The 20,003-nt window shown below is 42.7% G+C and overlaps 1 protein-coding gene across 11 annotated transcripts in view; it reads right to left on the bottom strand.

Moving 5' to 3' along the window:
* Window positions 1-14,649: 14,649 nt before the first annotated feature.
* adgrl2a (adhesion G protein-coupled receptor L2a) overlaps window positions 14,650-20,003 on the bottom strand; it is a 196,411-nt gene continuing 191,057 nt past the window's right edge. For 6 of the 11 annotated variants that reach the window (XM_031800668.1, XM_031800671.1, XM_031800669.1 and 3 more), the window contains one exon: window positions 14,650-17,170. In XM_031800668.1, the coding sequence (XP_031656528.1) occupies window positions 16,350-17,170 (821 nt within the window). In that variant the 3' untranslated portion in view covers window positions 14,650-16,349. Of the gene's footprint in view, window positions 17,171-18,614; window positions 18,725-20,003 lie in introns of all 11 variants that reach the window. The other 5 variants (XM_031800672.1, XM_031800673.1, XM_031800674.1 and 2 more) reach the window with 4 other exon arrangements.

The raw sequence follows: 20,003 nt of genomic DNA, 5'->3' as shown, positions 1-20,003 counted from the left end.
AGTGATTGAGTAGGCTGCAAGGATTTCATGACTAGAAGCTCAAAAGAGGAAAACGTCATTTTATTTGTTGTAAATTTAAATTTGCTATCATAAATGTTAGCAACACCTCCGCCTTTGCGGGATGCACGGGGGATATGGTCACTAGTGTAACCAGGAGGTGAGGCCTCATTTAGCGCAGTAAATCCATCAGGCTTAAGCCATGTTTCAGTCAGGCCAATCACATCAAGATTATGATCAGTGATTAGTTCATTGACTATAATTGCCTTTGAAGTAAGAGATCTAACATTAAGTAGCCCTATTTTGAGATGTGAGGTATCACGATCTCTTTCAATAATGACAGGAATGGAGGAGGTCTTTATCCTAGTGAGATTGCACCGCCATGTTTAGTTTTGCCCAACCCAGGTCGAGACACAGACAACGGTCTCAATGGGGATAGCTGAGCTGACTACATGGACTGTGCTAGTGGCAGACTCCACTAAGCTGGCAGGCTGGCTAACAGCCTGCTGCCTGGCCTGCACCCTATTTCATTGTGGAGCTAGAGGAGTTCGAGCCCTGTCTATGTTGTTAGATAAGATGAGAGCACCACTCCAGCTAGGATGGAGTCCTTCACTCCTCAGCATATCAGGCATGGTCCTGTTTGTGGACGAGTCCCAGAAAGAGGGCCAATTATCTACAAATTCTATCTTTTGGGAGGGGCAGAAAACAGTTTTCAACCAGCGATTGAGTTGTGAGACTCTGCTGTAGAGCTCACCACTCCCCCTAACTGGGACGGGGCCAGAGACAATTACTCGATGCCGACACATCTTTCTAGCTGATTTACACGCTGAAGCTATGTTGTGCTTGGTGACCTCTGACTGTTTCATCCTAACATCGTTGGTGCCGATGTGGATAACAATATCTCTATACTCTCTACACTCACCAGTTTTAGCTTTAGCCAGCACCATCTTTAGATTAGCCTTAACGCCAGTAGCCCTGCCCCCTGGTAAACAGTGTATGATCGCTGGATGATTCGTTTTAAATCTAATGCTGTGGGGACAAAGATCATACTTTTGGAGAAATGTCCTCTGTTCTGATGAAAGAAAAATAGAATTGTTTGGCCATAATGACCATCGTTATGTTTGGAGGAAAAATGGGGAGGCTTGCAAGCCAAAGAACACCATCCCAACCATTAAGCACGGGAGTGGAAGCATCATGTTGTGGGGGTGGTTTGCTGCAGGGGGGACCGGTGCACTTCACAAAATAGATGGCATCATGAGGGAGGTAAATTATGTGGAAATATTGAAGCAACATTTCTAGACATCAGTCAGGAAGTTAAAGCTTGGTCGCAAATGGCTCTTCCAAATGAACAATGACTCCAAGCATACTTCCAAAGTTGGTGAAAAATGGCTTAAGGACAACAAATTCAAGGTTTTGGAGTGGCCATCACGAAGCCCTTACCTCAATCCCATAGAAAATGTTTGGGCAGAACTGAAAAAGTGTGTGTGAGCAAGGAGGCCTACCAACCTGACACAGTTACACCATGCAAACATGGGTGGCAGTGTGTTTTGGTCCGAGCAGACAATTTTCCGGCTCACAGACATCGCCAACTTATTTCTATGGTGCTACCCATTCTAGGGTTAGGACTGTAACCACCAGAGGACTTGAAAATGAGTTGGAGCTGAGAGGATCACCAAAACTAAAGGTATTTTGGTTTCAGTGCATTTTCTTAAAAACAAAAATATATGTAGCCGATCAATGTGTCGGCATACTTTGTAATAAAATCGACAATCGACAATTGTGTACTATAAACGTGAATGTGTTTTTGCACAGCATACAACCATGCCGACAACCATCCGTGTAGATCAGTGGACAAAGAGCTAGACAACAGGCCGCAGCGAAAAAAATGCATGGTTCCACAGAATACCAATTGGGATGGATCCCGAGGCAAATGTGGCTTACCAGTGAACCTACGGGTGTTCATCATTAATACTATGTCTCAGAAGTTTCTGTCCATGACTGATACAACCCGAAAAAGCATCTAACCTCTACAGGATTGGTGTCTCATCCACGGGATGGTTGAGCTAATGTGCGCTATTATGATTAGCATGAGCTTGTATGTAACAAGAACATTTCCCAGGACATAGACATATCTGGTATGGTAAGAAAGCTTACATTCTTGTTAATTTAACTGCGCTGTCCAATTGACAGTAGATATTACAGTGAAAGAATACCATGCTATTGTTTTAGGAGAGTGCACAGTTATGAACTTGAAGATGTATTAATAAACCAGTTAGGCACATTTGGTCAGACTTGATACAACATTTTGAACAGAAATTCAATGGTTCATGGAATCAGTCTAAAACGGTGCACATACACTGCTGCCATCTAGTGGTCAACATCTCAATTGCGCCTAAACTGGAATAATACATTGGGTCTTTTCTCATGCATTTTAAAGATGATGATGTGTTATATTATCCAACATTAATTTCACAAACTTCAAAGTGTTTTCTTTCAAATGCTATCAATAGTATGCATATCCCTGCTTCAGGTCCTGAGCTACAGGCAGTTAGATTTGGGTATGTCATTGAGGTCACCGAGAAAGTCTGGACATGGCCTGCTCTCCCTTATGTAAGGAATTAGGCACTTTACCATATTTACTACGTACTGTAGGCTATGTTTACTTGTCAGACTGCACAGTTGCCTAATAAACATATGCAGGCAGTTTCCATCATCAATATGCTTTAAATGTTTTATTATCCAAATGTTTAAAGTGCGTGTGGGCGACCACATGCAACCGCAAAATGTCGGATAAAGCATATACTGTATAGTATTTCTTTATCAACATCTTTATGCTTTTGTTAATAAAATAATGATAAAACACTTTGAAAATGCAGATGTTTATGAGGTTGGGAATAAATATCACTGAATGACAGAAATATTGGAACAAAGTAGGTTAATGAAGGTAAACAAATTGTTGCTTACTGGAAAACCAAAGTCAAACTAGCACTAACTAGCATTAATTGTAACAATGGCTGACACTTAAATAACGTCCCATAGAATTATGCGGCAGCCTGCAAGGTGTGTTGCAGTATGACGCAACTTTTAAAGGAGGAACCACTGTGCAAGTTTGGCACAACTGTATTTGGAGAGTCTCTGCAGATCCTCACATGCTCTGTCAGGTTGGATGGGGAGCGTTGCTGCACAGCTATTTTCAGGTCTCTCTAGAGATGCTCAATCGGCTTCAAGTCCGGGCTCTGGCTGGGCCACTCAAAGACTTGTCTCGAAGCCACTCCTGCTTTGTAATGGCGGTGTGCTTAGGGTCGTTGTCCTGTTGGAAGGTGAACCTTCGCCTCAGTCTGAAGTCCTGTGCACTCTAGAGCAGGTTTTAATCAAGAATCTCTCCTCACTTTGTCACATTCATTTTCCCTCGATCATGACTAGTCTCCCAGTCCCTGCTGCTGAAAAACATCCCGACAGCGTGATACTGCCCCCACCATGTTTCACATGTAGCGATGGTGCCAGGCATCCTCCTTGACATTCAGGCCAAAGAGTTCAATCTTGTTCTGAGAGGCTTTTAGGTGCCTTTTGGCAAACTCCAAGCGGGCTGTCATGTGCCTTTTACTGAGGAGTGGCATCCGTCTGGTTACTTTACCATAAAGGCCTAATTGGTGGAGTGCTGCAGAGATGGTTGTCCTTCTGGAAGTTTCACCCATCTCCAGAGAGGAACTCTAGAGCTCTGTCAGAGTGACCATCGACTTCTTGGTCACCTCCCTGTCCAAGGCCCTTCTCCCCCGATTGCTCAGTTTGGCTGCGTGCCCAGCTCTAGGAAGAGTCTTGGTGGTTCCAAATTTCTTCCATTTAATAATGATGGAGGCCACTGTGTTCTTGGGGACCTTCAATGCAGCAGAAATGTTTTGGTACCTTTCCCCAGATCTGTGCCTCGGCACAATCCTGTCTCGGAGCTCTGACATGCACTGTCAACTGTGGGACCTTATATAGACAGGTGTGTGCCTTTCCAAATAATGTCCAATCAATTGAATTTACCACAGGTGGACTCCAGTCAAGTTGTAGAAACATCCCATGGATGATTGATGGAAACAGGATGCACCTGAGCTAAATTTCAAGTATCATAGCAAAGGGTCTGAATACTTATGTAAATAAGGTAATTCTGTTTTTGTTTTTTTTAAATTTGCTAAAACTTTTAACAACCTGCTTTCGTTTCGTCATTACAGTGTATTGTGTGTAGATTGAAGCTCTCAAAAAAATATTCAATCAATTAAATAATTTGGAAAAAGTCAAGGGGTCTGATTACTTTCCAAATGCGCTGTAAGGAATGAAAATAGCTGTAAGCAGCAGTACAAGACGTACTGTTGTCCGTTAGTTTACTCTAATCAGGGAAGGATGGTAGGGTTGGGGAAAAAATAAAATAAGGGGGTTGAGAATTACGCAAACAACTAATTTGATTGAACCCAAAATGTATCTGCAATATTAAAGTTGAGAAATGTCTCTCTCTATATTTTTTTTAAATATTTTATAAATTATTGCTTGAAGCATCTATTCTGATAACAACAATATTCTAGTGTGGACTTTTGATATTTAAAGAAAGCTAATCTCAACAAGTCCAATCTTTACTTACAGGAACCAGTAATCACATATCACTTGAGAGCAAGGACATATTCAAGATATGACATTTAAATAATACCTGTATCAACACACCCAAAATGGTCAACCAACCCAAAATGGTTTTGGTCTGTGGCATTTCACAACACTCTCATTTTGTGTAAAACAAACAGACACATTTCAACTTGACTGTCCATGACGACCAAGGTGAAGGATGATTTTAATTCACTTTTATTTAAGCAGGGGAAAAAACACGTTGAGACCTAGGTCTCATTTGCAAATGTGGCCGGGGAACAATACAGAAAATACAATTACACAATATAAAACACCAAATTAAATAAATAGCAAATATTATATACACAAACAATCAAACAATACAAACACATTTATGAATATAAAAATCATGAGCCTTTCTCCTAAACCGACTCAGAGACAACAACACATTCAAATGAAACGTTACTTGGAGATTATTCTACATGATAGGGCCTGGTAGATTTAACCAACTCTGTGGATACACGTGGAGTCTCCAGCATTAACCAACCCTGTGATCTTTTGTTGTAATCGGAGTTTCGATATTTCAACAGTGATGTTAAGTAAACTGGTAGTTTATTGAGTACGGCTTTATGAACAAAAACAGAATAATGAAGTGACCTACGTATTTTTATTGAGGTCCAACCAACTTAATGATAAAGGATGCAGTGGTGAGTGTCAAAACTGTCAGATGTTATAAAATGAAGTGCGCTATGATAAATTGTTTCCAAGGGCTTCAAAAGACTGGGTGCTGCATCCATGTGTATAATATCACCATAATCTATAACAGTAATAAATGTAGACTGAATTATCTGTTTCTACTATTTAATGAAAGGCAAGCTCTATTCCCATTTAAGAAGCCTAACTTGATTCTTAGTTTTTTTGACTAACTTGTCAACATGCTTTTTAAAAGATAGCTTTTCATCAATCCAGATGCCCAGATATTTATAGGCGGGGACACGATCAATAAGGGCACCATCTAACGTACTTATTCACAAATCATCAGTTACATTATTACATGATTTGGAAAGTAACATGTACTTGGTTTTCCAAGCGTTTAGTACCAGCTTCAGGTCAACCAAGGCTTTCTGCAAGGTAGTAAAAGCAGATTGAAGAGTCAACAGAGCCTGAGCTGCCGTAGGGGCAGTAGCATATACAACAGTGTCATTTGCATACTGTTGGCTGATATAATCCAATCGTAGAGTTTCTGAATAAGTAAGGTGTGATCCACAGTGTCGAATGCCTTGGACAGGTCAACGAAGAGGTCAGCACAGTATTTCTTCATATCTAAACAATTTATGACAATTTAAAACCATAGAAGTAGCAGAGATGGTACTATGACCTGGTCTTAACCCTGACTGTTCTACATTCAGAAAATATGTAGCAATTAAAAGGGATCTAAGCTAAGTATTAATCAACGATTCCAGGATTTTTGCTAGGCAAGAGTTTGGAAACAGGATGATATTTATTTAGATAACTCAGGCTGCCACCTTTATGTAGAGGAAGTACATCGGCCGCCTTCCAAACTCTAAGGATGCTACTTGATATAATTGTCAAGTTAAAAATATGTGTTAATGCTTCTGCAATCAATGGAGCAGAAAGCTGTAATAAGAAGGGATCAAGCATATGAGCCCCAGTAGATTTTAGTTGTTGTTCCAATGCTTCAAATGTAATTGGATTTGTCACATGTGCCGAATACAACAGGTGTAGGCCTTACAGTGAACTACTTGCTTACATTCCCTTAACCAACAATGCAGTTTTAAGAAAAATAAGTGTTAAGTAAAACATAGGGAAGTAAAAAATAAAAATAACAAATAGTTCAAGAGCAGCAGTAAAATAACAGTAGCAAGACTATATACAGGGAGTACCGGTATAGAGTCAATGTGCAGGGGCACAGGTTAGTCGAGGTAATTGAGGTAATATGCATACAGTACGTAGGAAGAGTTAAAGTGACTATGCATAGATAATAACCAGAGAGTAGCAGCAGTGTAAAAGAGGGGGTTGAGCGGGGGGGACAATGCAAATAGTCTGGGTAGCCATTTGATTAGCTGTTCGGGAGTCGTACGGCTTGGGGGAATAAGCTCTTAAGAAGTATTTTGGACCTAGACTTGGCGCTCCGGTACCGCTTGCCATGAGGTAGCAGAGAGAACAGTCTATGACTAGGGTGGCTGGAGTCTTTGACAATTTTTAGGGCCTTCCTCTGACACCACCTGGGATATAGGTACTGGATGGCAGGAAGCTTGGTCCCAGTGATGTACTGGGCTATTCGACTACCCTCTGTAGTGCCTTGAAGTCGGACGCCGAACAGTTGCCATGCCAGGCAGTGATGCAACCATGCTCTCAATAATGCAGCTGTATAACTGTTTTAGGATCTGAGGACCCATGCCAAATCTTTTCAGTCTCCTGAGGGGGAATATGCTTTGTCGTGCCCTCTTGACGACTGTCTTGGCGTGTTTGGACGCGATATGGACACCAAGGAACTTGAAGCTCTCAACATGCTCTACTACAGCCCCGTCGATGAGAATGGGGGCATGCTCGGTGCTCCTTTTCCTGTAGTCTACAATCATCTCCTTTGTCTTGATCACGTTGAGGGAGAGGTTGTTATCCTGGTCTCTGACCTCCTCCCTATAGGTTGTCTCATCGTTGTTGGTGTTCAGGCCTACCATTGTTGTGTCATCGGCAAACTTAATGATGGGGTTGGAGTCATGCCTGGCCATGCAGTCATGGGTGAACAGGGAATACAGGATGGGACTGAGGATGCATCCCAGTGGGGCCCCCGTGTTGAGGATCAGCATGGCAGATGTGTTGTTACCTACTCTTACCACCTGGGGGCGGCCTGTCAGGAGGGAGGTGTTGAGTCCCAGGGTCCTTAGCTTAGTGATGAGCTTTGAGGGTACAATGGTGTTGAACGCTGAGCTGTAGTCATTGAATAGCATTCTCAAGTAGGTGTTCCTTTTGTCCAGGTAGGAAAGGACAGTGTGGAATATAATAGAGATTGCATCATCTGGGATAATGATGTTGATGTGAGCCATGACCAGCCTTTCAAAGCACTTCATGGCTACAGACGTCAGTGCTACGGGTCGGTAATCATTTAGGCAGGTTACTTTAGTTTTCTTGGGTACAGGGACTATAGTGGTCTAATTAAAACTTGCTGGTATTACAGACTCAGTCAGGGACAGGTTGAAAATGTTAGTGAAGACACTTGCTAGTTGGTCAGCCCATGCTTGGAGTGCAAGTCCTGGTAATCCGTCTCGCCCAGCGGCCTTGTGGTCTTACTCACATCGGCTACAGAGAGCGTGATCACACAGTCGTCTGGAACAGCTGATGCTCTCAAGCATGGTTCAGTGTTGCTTGCCTCCATCGCGAGCATAGAAGTAATTTAGCTCGTCTGGTAGGCTCATTTCACTGCGCAGTTCGCGGCTGTGCTTCCCTTTGTAGTCTGTAATTGTTTGCAAGCCCTGCCACATCCGACGAGCATCGGAGCCGGTGTAGTACGATTCAATCTTAGTCCTGTATTGACGCTTTGCCTGTTTGATGGTTTGTCTGAGGGCATAGCGGGATTTCTTATAAGCGTCCGGGTGAGAGTCCCGCTCCTTGAAAGCGGCAGCTCTACCCTTTAGCTCAGCGCGTACGTTGTCTGTAATCTATGGTATGTAATTACGGTCACTGTGAGGACGATGCCATTGATACACTTATTGATGAACTCAGTGACTTATGTGATGTACTCCTCAAGGCCATCGGAAGAATCCCAGAACATATTCTAGTCTGTGCAAGCAAAACAGTCCTGTAGCTTAGCATCTGCGTCATCTGACCAATTCTTTATTTACAGAGTCACTGGTGCTTCCTGCTTTAGTTTTTGCTTATAAGCAGGAATCAGGAGGATATAATTATGGTCACATTTGCCAAATGGAGGGCCAGGGAGAGCTTTGTACGCATCTCTGTGTGTGGAGTAAAGGTGGTCTAGAGTTCTTTTTCCTCTGGTTGCATATTTAACATGCTAGTAGAAATTTGGTCAAATTGATTTATATTTCCCTGCATTATACCCCGGCCACTAGGAGCACCGCCTCTGGATGAGCATTTTCCTGTTTGTTTATGGACTTATACAGCTCATTGAGTGCAGACTTAGTGCCAGTATCGGTTTGTGGTGGTAAATAGACAGCTACGAAAAATATAGATGAAAACCCCCTTGGTAAATAGTTTGGTCTACAGCTTATCATGAGATACTCTACCTTAGGCGAGCAAAACATTGAGACTTCCAAATATTAGACTTTGTGCACCAGCTGTTGATTACAAATATACACAGACTGCCACCCCTTGTCTTAGCGGAGGCAGCTGACCCATCTTGCTGATGCAGCGTAAACCCCGCCAGCTGTATTTTATCCATGCCGTCGTTCAGCCACTACTTGATGAAAAATAAGATATTACCGTTTTGAATGTACCGTTGGTAGGATTTTCGGAACGTAGCTTGTCTATTTTGTTATCCAATGATTGTACGTTGGCTAATAGGACTGATGGTAGAGGCAGATTACCCACTCGCGTTGGATCCTTACAAGGCACCCCGACCTACGTCCCCAATATCTCCGACTCTTTCTCCTGCGAATGACGGGGATGTGGGCTTTGTCATGTGTCTGAAGTAAATCCTTTGCGTCCGACACAAAAAAAAAATCTTTGTCCAGTACGAGGTCAGTAATCGCTGCCCTGATATCCAGAAGCTCTTTTCGGTCATAAGAGACAGTGGCAGAAACATTATGTACAAAATAAGTTACAAATTATGCGAAAAAACACACACAATAGCACAATTGGTTAAGAGCCCGTAAAACGGCAGCCAACTCCTCCTGGCGCCTTTCATCTTCACAAGGTAGACAGTTGATCCAGAGAGTACAAGGATTCACTGGGGGTTGTCTGGTCCTCTATCAAGTCGATTAGCAGCTGGGAGAAGGACGAGCAGTTTACTGACTGTCCCAGGTCTATTAAACCAACATTTCTTTCAAACAAAAACAGAGGACAGAAAAGGTTGATAAAAAGCATGACCTATCTAATTTTTTCAGTAATGATGTCAAAGTTCAGTATAACTTTCTTGGGTAGGGAAGCATTTAAAAGGAGCGTGTTTATCTGCAAGTGATATAAAAATAGATGAGAAATGCTCAATTGCTAATTCAGGGTCAGGTATACACTTGATGGTACAAGTCATGCATAAATGCTTGGACAGTAAAGTTTTAAAAATGTATCTTCCCAATAATACAGGGATCAGAATTATGTTGTCTAGTATCTCCAAAACAGGCTATAGGACAATGATCACTAAGTTTGCAAACACACCAAAAGACACATACTTATGGGGGTTATTTGTGAAAATGGAATTAAATCATGAGGATCTATCTAGATTTTTCACATTTAACTGAGTGGGTTTTGTGATCAGCTGGGTTATATTAAGATCAAAACAAATGTTCTTAAAGTTATCCGAGATCGGTGTCAGCCAGTCCGGGTTAAACTCACCTAAGACCACCAGTTCAGATGATAGAATAGGTTGTAAATGCTCAGCTAGGATACTAATCCCATGAATTTAAGCAGCAGGGTGTGACAGGAACGTTGGGAAAGTACCGCACCTACCCCCACCTCTGAAGCGTCCACCTCCACCATGAACTGACGCGAGGGATCGGGTGCTATGAGGATGGGAGCCGAAACAAAGCGGCTCTTGAGTTTGGTGAATGCAGCCTCGGCTGTATCGGACCACCTGAACATCACTCTGGGGGAGGTTAAGGCGGTAAGAGGAGCGACTATCTGGCTAAAGTTGCGAACGAAACGCCGGTAGAAATTGGCGAATCCCAGAAACCTCTGTAGGGCCTTACGGGAATCTGGGCTTGGCCAATCCACCACAGCCTTAACCTTGTCAGGATCCATGCGAATACCTTCAGTCGAGACGATGTAACCTAGGAATGGAACGGATTGTGCATGAAAAATGCATTTCTCCGCCTTGACAAAAAGTTCATTCTCCAAAAACCTCTGAAGCACTCGTCTGACGTGCTGAACGTGTTCCTGGAGAGAAGAAGGAAAAATCAGTATGTCATCCAGGTAAACATATATGAACTGATCAATCATGTCTCTCAGCACGTCATTGACGAGTGCCTGGAAAACCGCTGGGGAGTTGGATAGCCCAAAAGGCATGACCAAATATTCGAAGTGCCCTCTGGGGGTGTTAAACGCGGTCTTCCATTCGTCCCCCCCCCCCTTATGCGAACCAAATGATATGCATTCCGTAAATCCAACTTAGTGAACACGGATGCTCCCTGTAACCTTTCAAAGGCTGAGGACATCAACGGTAAGGGATAGGTATTCTTCACTGTGATGTTATTCAACCCACGGTAATCAATGCAAGGACGCAGAGAACCGTCCTTCTTCCCCACAAAGAAGAACCCCGCCTTACTGAACACCTCCTTCAGGTCGAGGTATTCAACGGGCACGTTAGACAAATCCACTGCCTCCTCTAGAAACACAGAATCAGACACAGACGAAAAAGCAGACACCAAACAGGACTCAAGGCACTTGTTACTCCACATGGATATAGAGTTATGACCCCAGTCATCTCTGGGGTTGTGTTGGGTGAGCCAAGGGTGGCCGAGAACTAATGGTGCAAGGGGTGAGTCCATGAGTAGAAATGATAGTGTCTCAGTGTGATTGCCAGAAGTGATGAGTGTGATAGGTTCAGTGGTGTGAGAAATGTTGGGGAGTTCTTGACCATTGAGAGCGTTGACGGATATCTTGTGCGAGAGTGAGGTGATAGGAATCTGGAGTTTGTGAGCGAGCTTGAAGTCCATGAAATTACCCTCTGCTCCTGAGTCCAGTAAGGCTTGGGTGTCGTGCGTGTGGGTGGCCCATCTTAGTCTTACCGGGAGGAGAGTAGATGATGAGGTCTTCTCTGTGGTGACACCACCCGATAGTAGCCTCATGCTTACTACCGGGCCTGATCTTTTACCGGGCAGGAGTGGATAAAGTGGCCCGCTCTACCACAGTAGAGACAGAGTCCTTGGGATCTCCGCCTCTCCCTCTCTTCCCGGGAGAGGCAAGCTCTCCCCAGCTGCATGGGTTCGTGAGCGGAGGCTGAACTGGCCGTGTTCCCGCCGCTGGCCTGCCAGCCCTCCATGTCGTTATACGGTCTGTTAGGGCATGCTCGGCGGCCAATACGACTCAGACGAGCGTCGACCCTCAAGGCTAGTTCCACTAGTCCATTTAAATTCCTGGGAAGGTCCAGAACATAAATCTCCTTCTGGATCCGGTCCTCCAGCCCATGCAGGAACATGTCCCACTGCGCCTCCTCGTTCCACTGACACTCTGCGGCCAGAGTGCGGAATTGGATGGAGTATTCCGATAATGAACGGTCTCCTTGGCGAAGGTCAGCGAGTAGTCTGGCCGCCTCCCTACCCGCCACGGCCCGATCGAAGACCCTTCTCATCTCCTCGGAGAGTGTCTGGAAAGAGGTGCAGCATGGGTCCTGGTTCGCCCACACCGCCGTTCCCCAAAGAGCCGCTTTGCCTGATAGCAGTGTGAGTACGAATGCTACCTTAGACTGTTCACGGTTGAAGGTCCGTGGCTGCAACGAGAATTGCATGGAACATCTCGTAAGAAAAGCTCTGCAATAGTCAGGATCACCTGAATAACCCTCTGGTGTCGGTAGCCGTGGCTCTAGCTGGGAATCCGGCTCTGGCGGGGCGGGTTGAACTGCCGGTGTAGGTGGCGCAGCGAGACCCCTCAGATGTCGTAATTGTTGGGTCAGCTGGGATACCTGCGTCACAAGGGCTTGTACTGCCCGACCTGTGCTGGAGATGTTCTCCTCTTGTTGATCCATTCTCGTGATACTGCGGGAAATGAATTCGGTCAGACTCGTTGAACTCGCTGCATCCATGGTCTGGTCAGATCGTTCTGTGACAATACAGAGGCGGATGCAAGATGCTAGCAACGATGGTTTAATGAATACAGTTTACAGCAGCAACAGGACAGACAGACTGTACTCAGACGGAATCCGACCCAGGGACTAGGGCGCGTCTTCTGATGATAGCGTGCTGAGAAATCCAGGGGAGTTTGTCCGGATGGGTAGGAGGGAGCACAGCAGATAATCCACACAAGGGCGGTGAGAGATGAGCACGGACACACGACACAAACTCAGAGAAGTAACAACGATCTGACAACAAGAAACACTGGTTACAGAACATATAAAGGGAAGATAAGTGATTCCAGCTGGCACAGACAATCAGGCCGAGATTGGGAACCACGCCCACACAAACACGAGAGAGAGAGAGAGAGAGAGAGAGAGAGAGAGAGAGAGAGAGAGAGAGAGAAAGAGAGAGAGGGAGGCAGTGGATTCATGAACCGTGACACAGGGGGCCTATACTGTACACTCCAGCAACAAATACATGCACATTTTGTCTCATGGTCATATCTAAAACCAGGATTTCACATTTCTGGGGAATAAGAGCACATGATGCTTCAAAAGTGGATTTTACTTACATCGTCACCCCTCCACATTTTCTCTGAAAAGATCTAAAAAATCTTGTAATTAGCAATGTCAATGTCAATGTCCTAATCCATGATCAAATCATTTAACCAAAACAAGAATGTCTGTGTTCATGTCATGCATCCAGATATTGATAAAGTCAATCTTTTACATCATACTTTGCACAATTAAATGTCACAAACCCAGCCCTTCGCCAGACTTAAAAACAGCAGGGGTATCCATATTTACCGTAACCAGGTCGTTATAAACTTGATCATTAAGTAAGTCAGGAAATTTCATAGGAATAGAAATGAGATTATCAAAGCTTGCCCCGATGGGCCTGCGGCTGCATCTATTTGGTGGCTGTTTAAATACTATTGAAATGAAGACAGGGATAATGTACATTTCCTTGACTTGACTAGAGTATTTCAACGTGAGGCATCCTTATTCAAAATTAGACACTCATCCAGATGTTTCATTTCCTCAAGTAAAGTAATGATCCTCTTCTTGGCAGCATTTAGTTTGTGGCATTTGACATAGGTGACGTTTTCATAAAAGTCCTTCACTAGGATTACTGTGAACATGTCACATAAAAGGCATTTAATTGCCTTATGGTCAGCGATAGAGTCAAAGGAGTTTTCACTGCTTTGTGCTGATAGAACACCCTTTACTCAATTCAGCCATTTTGCTTAGTAGCCAACAGGCAACTAAAAGGCTACTAAAATGATCCAGGGACAAATATAGCGGTCCCAGCACTGTGGCTATCTGCGTCGCTGGATCCAAATAAATAATAAAAACGGGATATAAAATACTAGATATAAAATAAAATGATATAATAATCATATAATTCAAAGTATTCACTAAAACCGTTTGTCAGAGAACCACCATGGCAGCATTCATCAGCTGTTTCCGATGATAAACAGAGAATGTGAGAAACCCTAGAATTCGCAGTTAATAAATTGTCCCTCTAATAATTGCAACAATATCTCACACTCAATTATAAGAAAAGCAACATCAACAAAGTTCATGCAATTTAAGAGTATAGTTCACCGAAATTGCAGTCATTAATTTGTCATTTGGGTGAACTGTCCCTTTAATGTGAACTTCCTCTGACAGTGAGAGCGTCTTGGCGGTGCAGATCCTGAGTCATTTCCTTCAATGGCAAATGATAAACAATGTAATTTCCAGATTCCCTGCAGTGAGCTGTCATCCTGCTCTAACCAGTGGCTTATTTACCCTATTAGAATGTGTCATAAATTAGCAATACCTGAGGCATTAACCAAGGACTGACTTTTGTCCTCAGCGGGAGTGGGCATTAATTGGTGCAAATATGTGTCATAAATAAGACATATTTACTGTGATGTACTGTATTTCTCCAAACCGCCTCCAACTATAACAGCGACCCTTGTAAAGCATCAGACTCATTTCCACTTACATATTATTAAAAAGCCAGCTGATGAGTTACAGAATTGCATCACCTAGATTTTAATGGTGTCTGGTGAAGTGCTCAATAATATACTAATCGGACAATGTTATGAACCGGTGTAATTTTCGAACTTTTATTGGAGTGTTACAACCACACAGAGGAACATTTACAATGTAATTTTCCTACCTGAGTTTCTCATAATTGAATCACATGGAAAGATTTGGCTTATCAACACATAAGGTGAAATGAGCTTGACTAATAGGCAAAGTCTTTGATAGAAAACAAAAGCAAAGCAATTCCTCTGAAAATATATCACTGATAACCTTTCAAGGTGCTTGGGATGAACTCATGACTTGAGTCAAAAGTGTATTTTGTCCATAGCAAAATAATCAAGCCTAAAACTTCTCCAATGGTACAAAAACACAAAACATTAATAAAACTGTCATTTTACAAAAAAATCTCACATTTATTTATTTGTTAAACAAGTGTTGAACTTTACATTTGTCTTTATTGATGGGCCCCTTAATAGCATGTTTACATAAAAAGAAGGACTATGTATACCAGTGCTGGAAAATATTACATTTTCCAATGTATAATCTTTTGAAAATATTTCAATAAATAAATGTCCATACCCAGGCAGAAGAAATACATGTATAATGAATAAAAATGTTATGGTAAATGTTTTATCTCGAGTGGATGTTAGTCTTGAGTGGCCCATTTCTATGTCATGATTGTTTATCCGATTAGATTATTTAAATCAAATTCACCCCCCAGAAAATGGTATTGCATGACTTTCATAGGGCACTGTTGTATTCCCACTTTACTAAAATAACGACCTTTTAGCAATATAAAATCATATGAATTTCAAATGGACAACATACTGTATATGAATTCAGTATGGAAAAACACTTCACAAGTGGAACAAATTAGTATGCATTAAGCTTGTTCTTTGTAGACTTATTTTGTTTTCATCTGCTTTTTTTGTTCAAACATACGATAATGAATGATGTGTAAGAACTATAAACACATTTTATAACATATGTGCAACTTTTACACAATATTCTCTTCAAATGTTACATTTTCAATTAAAAGGTTTCTTTATATTTACGGGTTTCCATGAATTTTATTTTACACTAGCAAAATATATATTAATTTTGCCATTTCCCTTGACAACAGCTCAATTGAGAAAATATAAGGCCTGGGGCTTGATTGCTAGTGGTTAATCCAACCTTCACGGTGATGGGGACAACTCTAGGATCCAGGACCTTATATTCCTAATTAATAGTCTGATCAGGAACACCATCAAACAAATAAGTCCTTATCCTGGTCTGAGAGCTTCATTTTGTATGTAATACGAAACAGGCTTGACAAGGATGGTGGGAGTGTATGTACAACCTTTGGCCAGAAAAAACTGCTGAACTGGATTGGCCGATAACATTTTTTAAATCGTTTTTTATATCCTTTTTTAAAATGCAACAGCAGCAGAATAATTAAATACAGAAATGGCATGTGTCTTAAATTGAACTCTGCATTTTATATACAGTCTGTTTAAAACTCCACTCCAGCGGTCGGGGTAATGTCGCACTGCCATCGCAGTGCACTTAAGTCTGTTGGTTTGTGAGGAGGATGGGGTGTGGCGAGTCTGGGGGGAGAGGAGTGACTGAGTGTGTGTGTGTGTGTGTGCGTGCGTGCATGTTGGGGGCTCTAAGGCTCTCTGAAAAAAACTTCCCCGGCATCTCTCAGAGTACAGTACAGTTTGTCCTCGAGGATGTCGGGACTGCGGACAGGGGACGATGATTTAAATATATTTTAAAGGCTTGTCACTAACTGCATCTGTCCTTCCCGTACATCTCCTTCAGGGATGCAGCCCTCTTTAGTAATAGGGATGATGTAACCGTCACTGTTTCCTCTACTTATCTGGTAGTACGCTTGGAGCTGGTGTCCTGCTCCTAAGTTAGGCATGCTCTTGTAGTAAACATCCTCGTTCTCGCTCCTCTTAGAGGGGCTTGAGAGGTCCTCCAGCTCCTCCGCATCAGGGCTGCTCTCGGGGTATGGAGAGTCCCTTAGGGTGGGCATACTAGTGTACAAAGAGTCTCTGTTTGGGGACTGTAGGCTGTCCCCGTGCTCGTTGGTCGTGAGCTGGCTGACGTAGCTCTCCAAGCCCCCCTCAGTGGTCTTCACTCTCTTCTGCGGATGGTACAGAAGTGAGTGAGTCCGCTGGGGGATGAGCGGGGCCTCCAGCTCCCGGTGGTGCAGCTCTATGCCCAGGCCAACCGGTGTGTTGATATTGTGGCCGTGCACCAAAGATGAGGTGTCAGCCACGATGACGTCATCTTCGCTGCTGCTCCCGCCCACCACGTGCACCCTCTTGGACGATGGAGGAAGAGGAGCCCCCCGCTCCACATGGTGGTTGTGGCTCTTGTTGCAAGCCCGGAGGTTATTGTGCACCAGCTCAGATATTAGCATTTTTTCAAAGGCTGCGTCGTCCAGGCTGAGTCCACAGTCCACCACCTGCACACTGTTGCCGTAATCCCCGTTGCGAAGCGAGTAGCTATTGTTAAAGTTACCATTTAGCGGTAGAGTATCCATTGCACTGGTGTCCCTGGGATGGTTCAGTGTGTGTGAGTGTCCTGGAATGAGAAAACATATGATGGGATTTAAATTAGTCACAACCATTCTTCTGAAAGCAATATGAAAAAAATGAGAAAGGTGGTTTAATGCTGTTCAGGACGCTGGAGATAATTTGGCACAAGACTAAGATTCGGCTGTACCATGTTACTAATTAGACAATCTGTAAGGAGAATGTGTATGCATGCATATACACAATGAACAATAATTTTACATTCTCAGTTATGGGATAATTTGGAAAATGTTTGTATATCATGAACTAATACTTTCTCTAAAAGCCTTTCCAATTCACAAATATATTCTGCCTTTGACTCTCTAGTAACAAAGGGACAGACGTGATCCCAAACAACATTAAAAAACGTGAAGAAATCATGAAGATCACAACACACATGTCAGAGGTAAATGTACAGGGCCCGGTTTCCCAAAAGCATCTTAAGGCTACGTTCATCATTAAAACCTTCGTATGAGCATAGTTAAATCTCTGAGCTGTTTCCCAAAACCATCGTTACTAAAGATGATCTTGAAAACGTTTGGTATTTAACGACTGCCTCAGACCACTTGTAGAATAGCTAAGTACATCGTTAGATTATTTTTCCCCCTTCCGTGTCACTTTATACACAGAAGGTCTCAGCTAAACACAAAATCAAGATGTTTATCTGTCTTTCTGTGACCGCTGAAAGCTTCAGAACGATGTGACAGTGACAACAAATACAAAGTTGCCCATTTCTTTGCATAACAAGTAAATGATATAAAGACGCTTCAAATGAAAACTGAGAACTGTATTAAAAGATAAATACAGTATAGGCTACATAGATCTATATATTTGAATGACATTTAAATACATTTTCATGTTAATACAATTGAGTTTTATTTAGCTATTTGTACGCTACTGTCTGTAATTTTTGCCTCAATATATTTCATGATGTGTAACGTGCGCAATGATGTGAAAAATCTTGATTTAGTGCATTATTATAGGGTAAGCATTAGAATAAGCCACCTCAATATTTGCAGTCATAGGTGATAATATCTCTCTAGGAACTGATCCGTCGTCAGTATTGTGGAATAATTCTTATGTTAAGGTAAGTTTTCAAAGGGAGAACGCTGATCTGAGACCAGTGCTTCCTTTTTTTCTCTCGATCCTTTCAGTTTCGACAAATGCCTCAACGATGCACTTAGCGAACAATGTCTCTGCGTGGTGTTTTGGGAAATGCATGTTACATTTTCGTCCGTTGTAGGAAAGATGCATCGTTAAAACACTCGTAAGCCTAAGTTCCATCACTATCAGAAAACCGGGCCTTGGTATGTAGCCACAAATGGGCAAGCTACGACATAGACAAAAAGTTGTCTAGCAACTCTTTGTTGGAGGTGACAGGGAAAAATAATGGGAAAATATGAATGTATACAGAAAGGAGAGTCATGGTCAACACGGACAGCCATCTTTCTCACTTCAGGGCCCACAAGCACCATCCGACATCACGACAGACAGCAGGTGGAGAGACTCACTTTGGACAACTCACATCATGTTTGTCTGTTCAGGCTATCTGGCCTAAGAGTAGCTGATGTACAAAAGAAAGTAAAATGATTTATTGTAACATGAAGAATCACTGAAAGGAAAAAAATTAAAACATAGCAACTTAGTTAGAGCAAGGGTTCAGCAAATTTGATTAACAAGCAATCAAAGCTTTTTTTAAAGATTAAATGCCACCAATTTTTATTTAAATTATTTGAATGATTTGAATTTATTTTGGCTGTATTTGTTTCATTGAGTGGTGTCTGAGTTGTGTTTTTTTTGTATTTCCTCTCAGGCAAGGTCAGAGTTAGCCGGCAGCCCTGCGGTTCACATCAGTCAAAATGACAGTCCCTAGTGTACGCCCGGTCTCTACAAGAACAGCCCAAGAAAAACACAGCTGGGAAGGTCAGATGCAGTCATGTTATGAATTTCTGTATGCACAGGGCCATGGAAATCAGGCGGCGATAGAATAAATATTAGTGGGGTGTGATTGGAGAGAGAGGTTGTGTATCTGCCGTGGCTAACACGGCTTTGGCACAGAAAGAAATTGCGAAAAACATTTCTATAAATTCCTGCCACAGATAGAAGAGAGAGATTAAGAGGAATGGGTATTTTATGGTGACATGCTGTTGTTCAGATAAGGGGATAGACCATTTTTGCAGACCAGTGGAGGCTGCTGAGGGGAGGACGGCTCATAATAATGGCTGGAACGGAGCAAATGGAATGGCATCAAACCATGTATTTGATGTATTTGATACCATTCCACCCCAGCCATTACCATGAGCCCGTCCTCCCCAATTAAGATGCCACCAACCTCCTGTGTTCCAGACACACCGACATGTAAAACAGACATCACAGAGTTTAGCGGAGATGAGAGGAGAGAAATGACAAGAAAGGAAAGAGTGAAAGAGGACAACAACAAAAAAGGATTACAGCTGCTACCATGACGTTTGTACATTTTGTTTATGCCTCACTAGGAGAACAATTTTCCCCACACAGGTGATGTCTGGAGAATAGGGGAGAGATGTGAGGGGAATGTAACTGGACACAGAATGCTGAGTGCCACAGGGAACGGCATTCACGTAGGAAGCCTCTCTTCTCTCAATTCACCCAGGAAATATTCTTTGCCACCCCAGTAACAAAGCTACAGTTGATGTCTGCAGATCACAAACTACTTATAAACATCCAAGAGAAAGAAGAAGAGTATCTGAGGTATAACAAAACCATTCTTTCTCAGCGGTCTTAGATAGCTGTTGGATCCCAAAGGAATGCAATATTGGAAAGTAGTATTTTCCTATTGGTGGAATATAATTTGGTTGGTATAG

Source organism: Oncorhynchus kisutch, linkage group LG21 (genome assembly GCF_002021735.2).
Source record: "Oncorhynchus kisutch isolate 150728-3 linkage group LG21, Okis_V2, whole genome shotgun sequence".
NCBI lineage: Eukaryota > Metazoa > Chordata > Actinopteri > Salmoniformes > Salmonidae > Oncorhynchus > Oncorhynchus kisutch.
The sequence above is the reverse complement of the archived record's forward strand: the minus strand, read 5'-3'. Positions and strand labels throughout refer to the sequence as shown.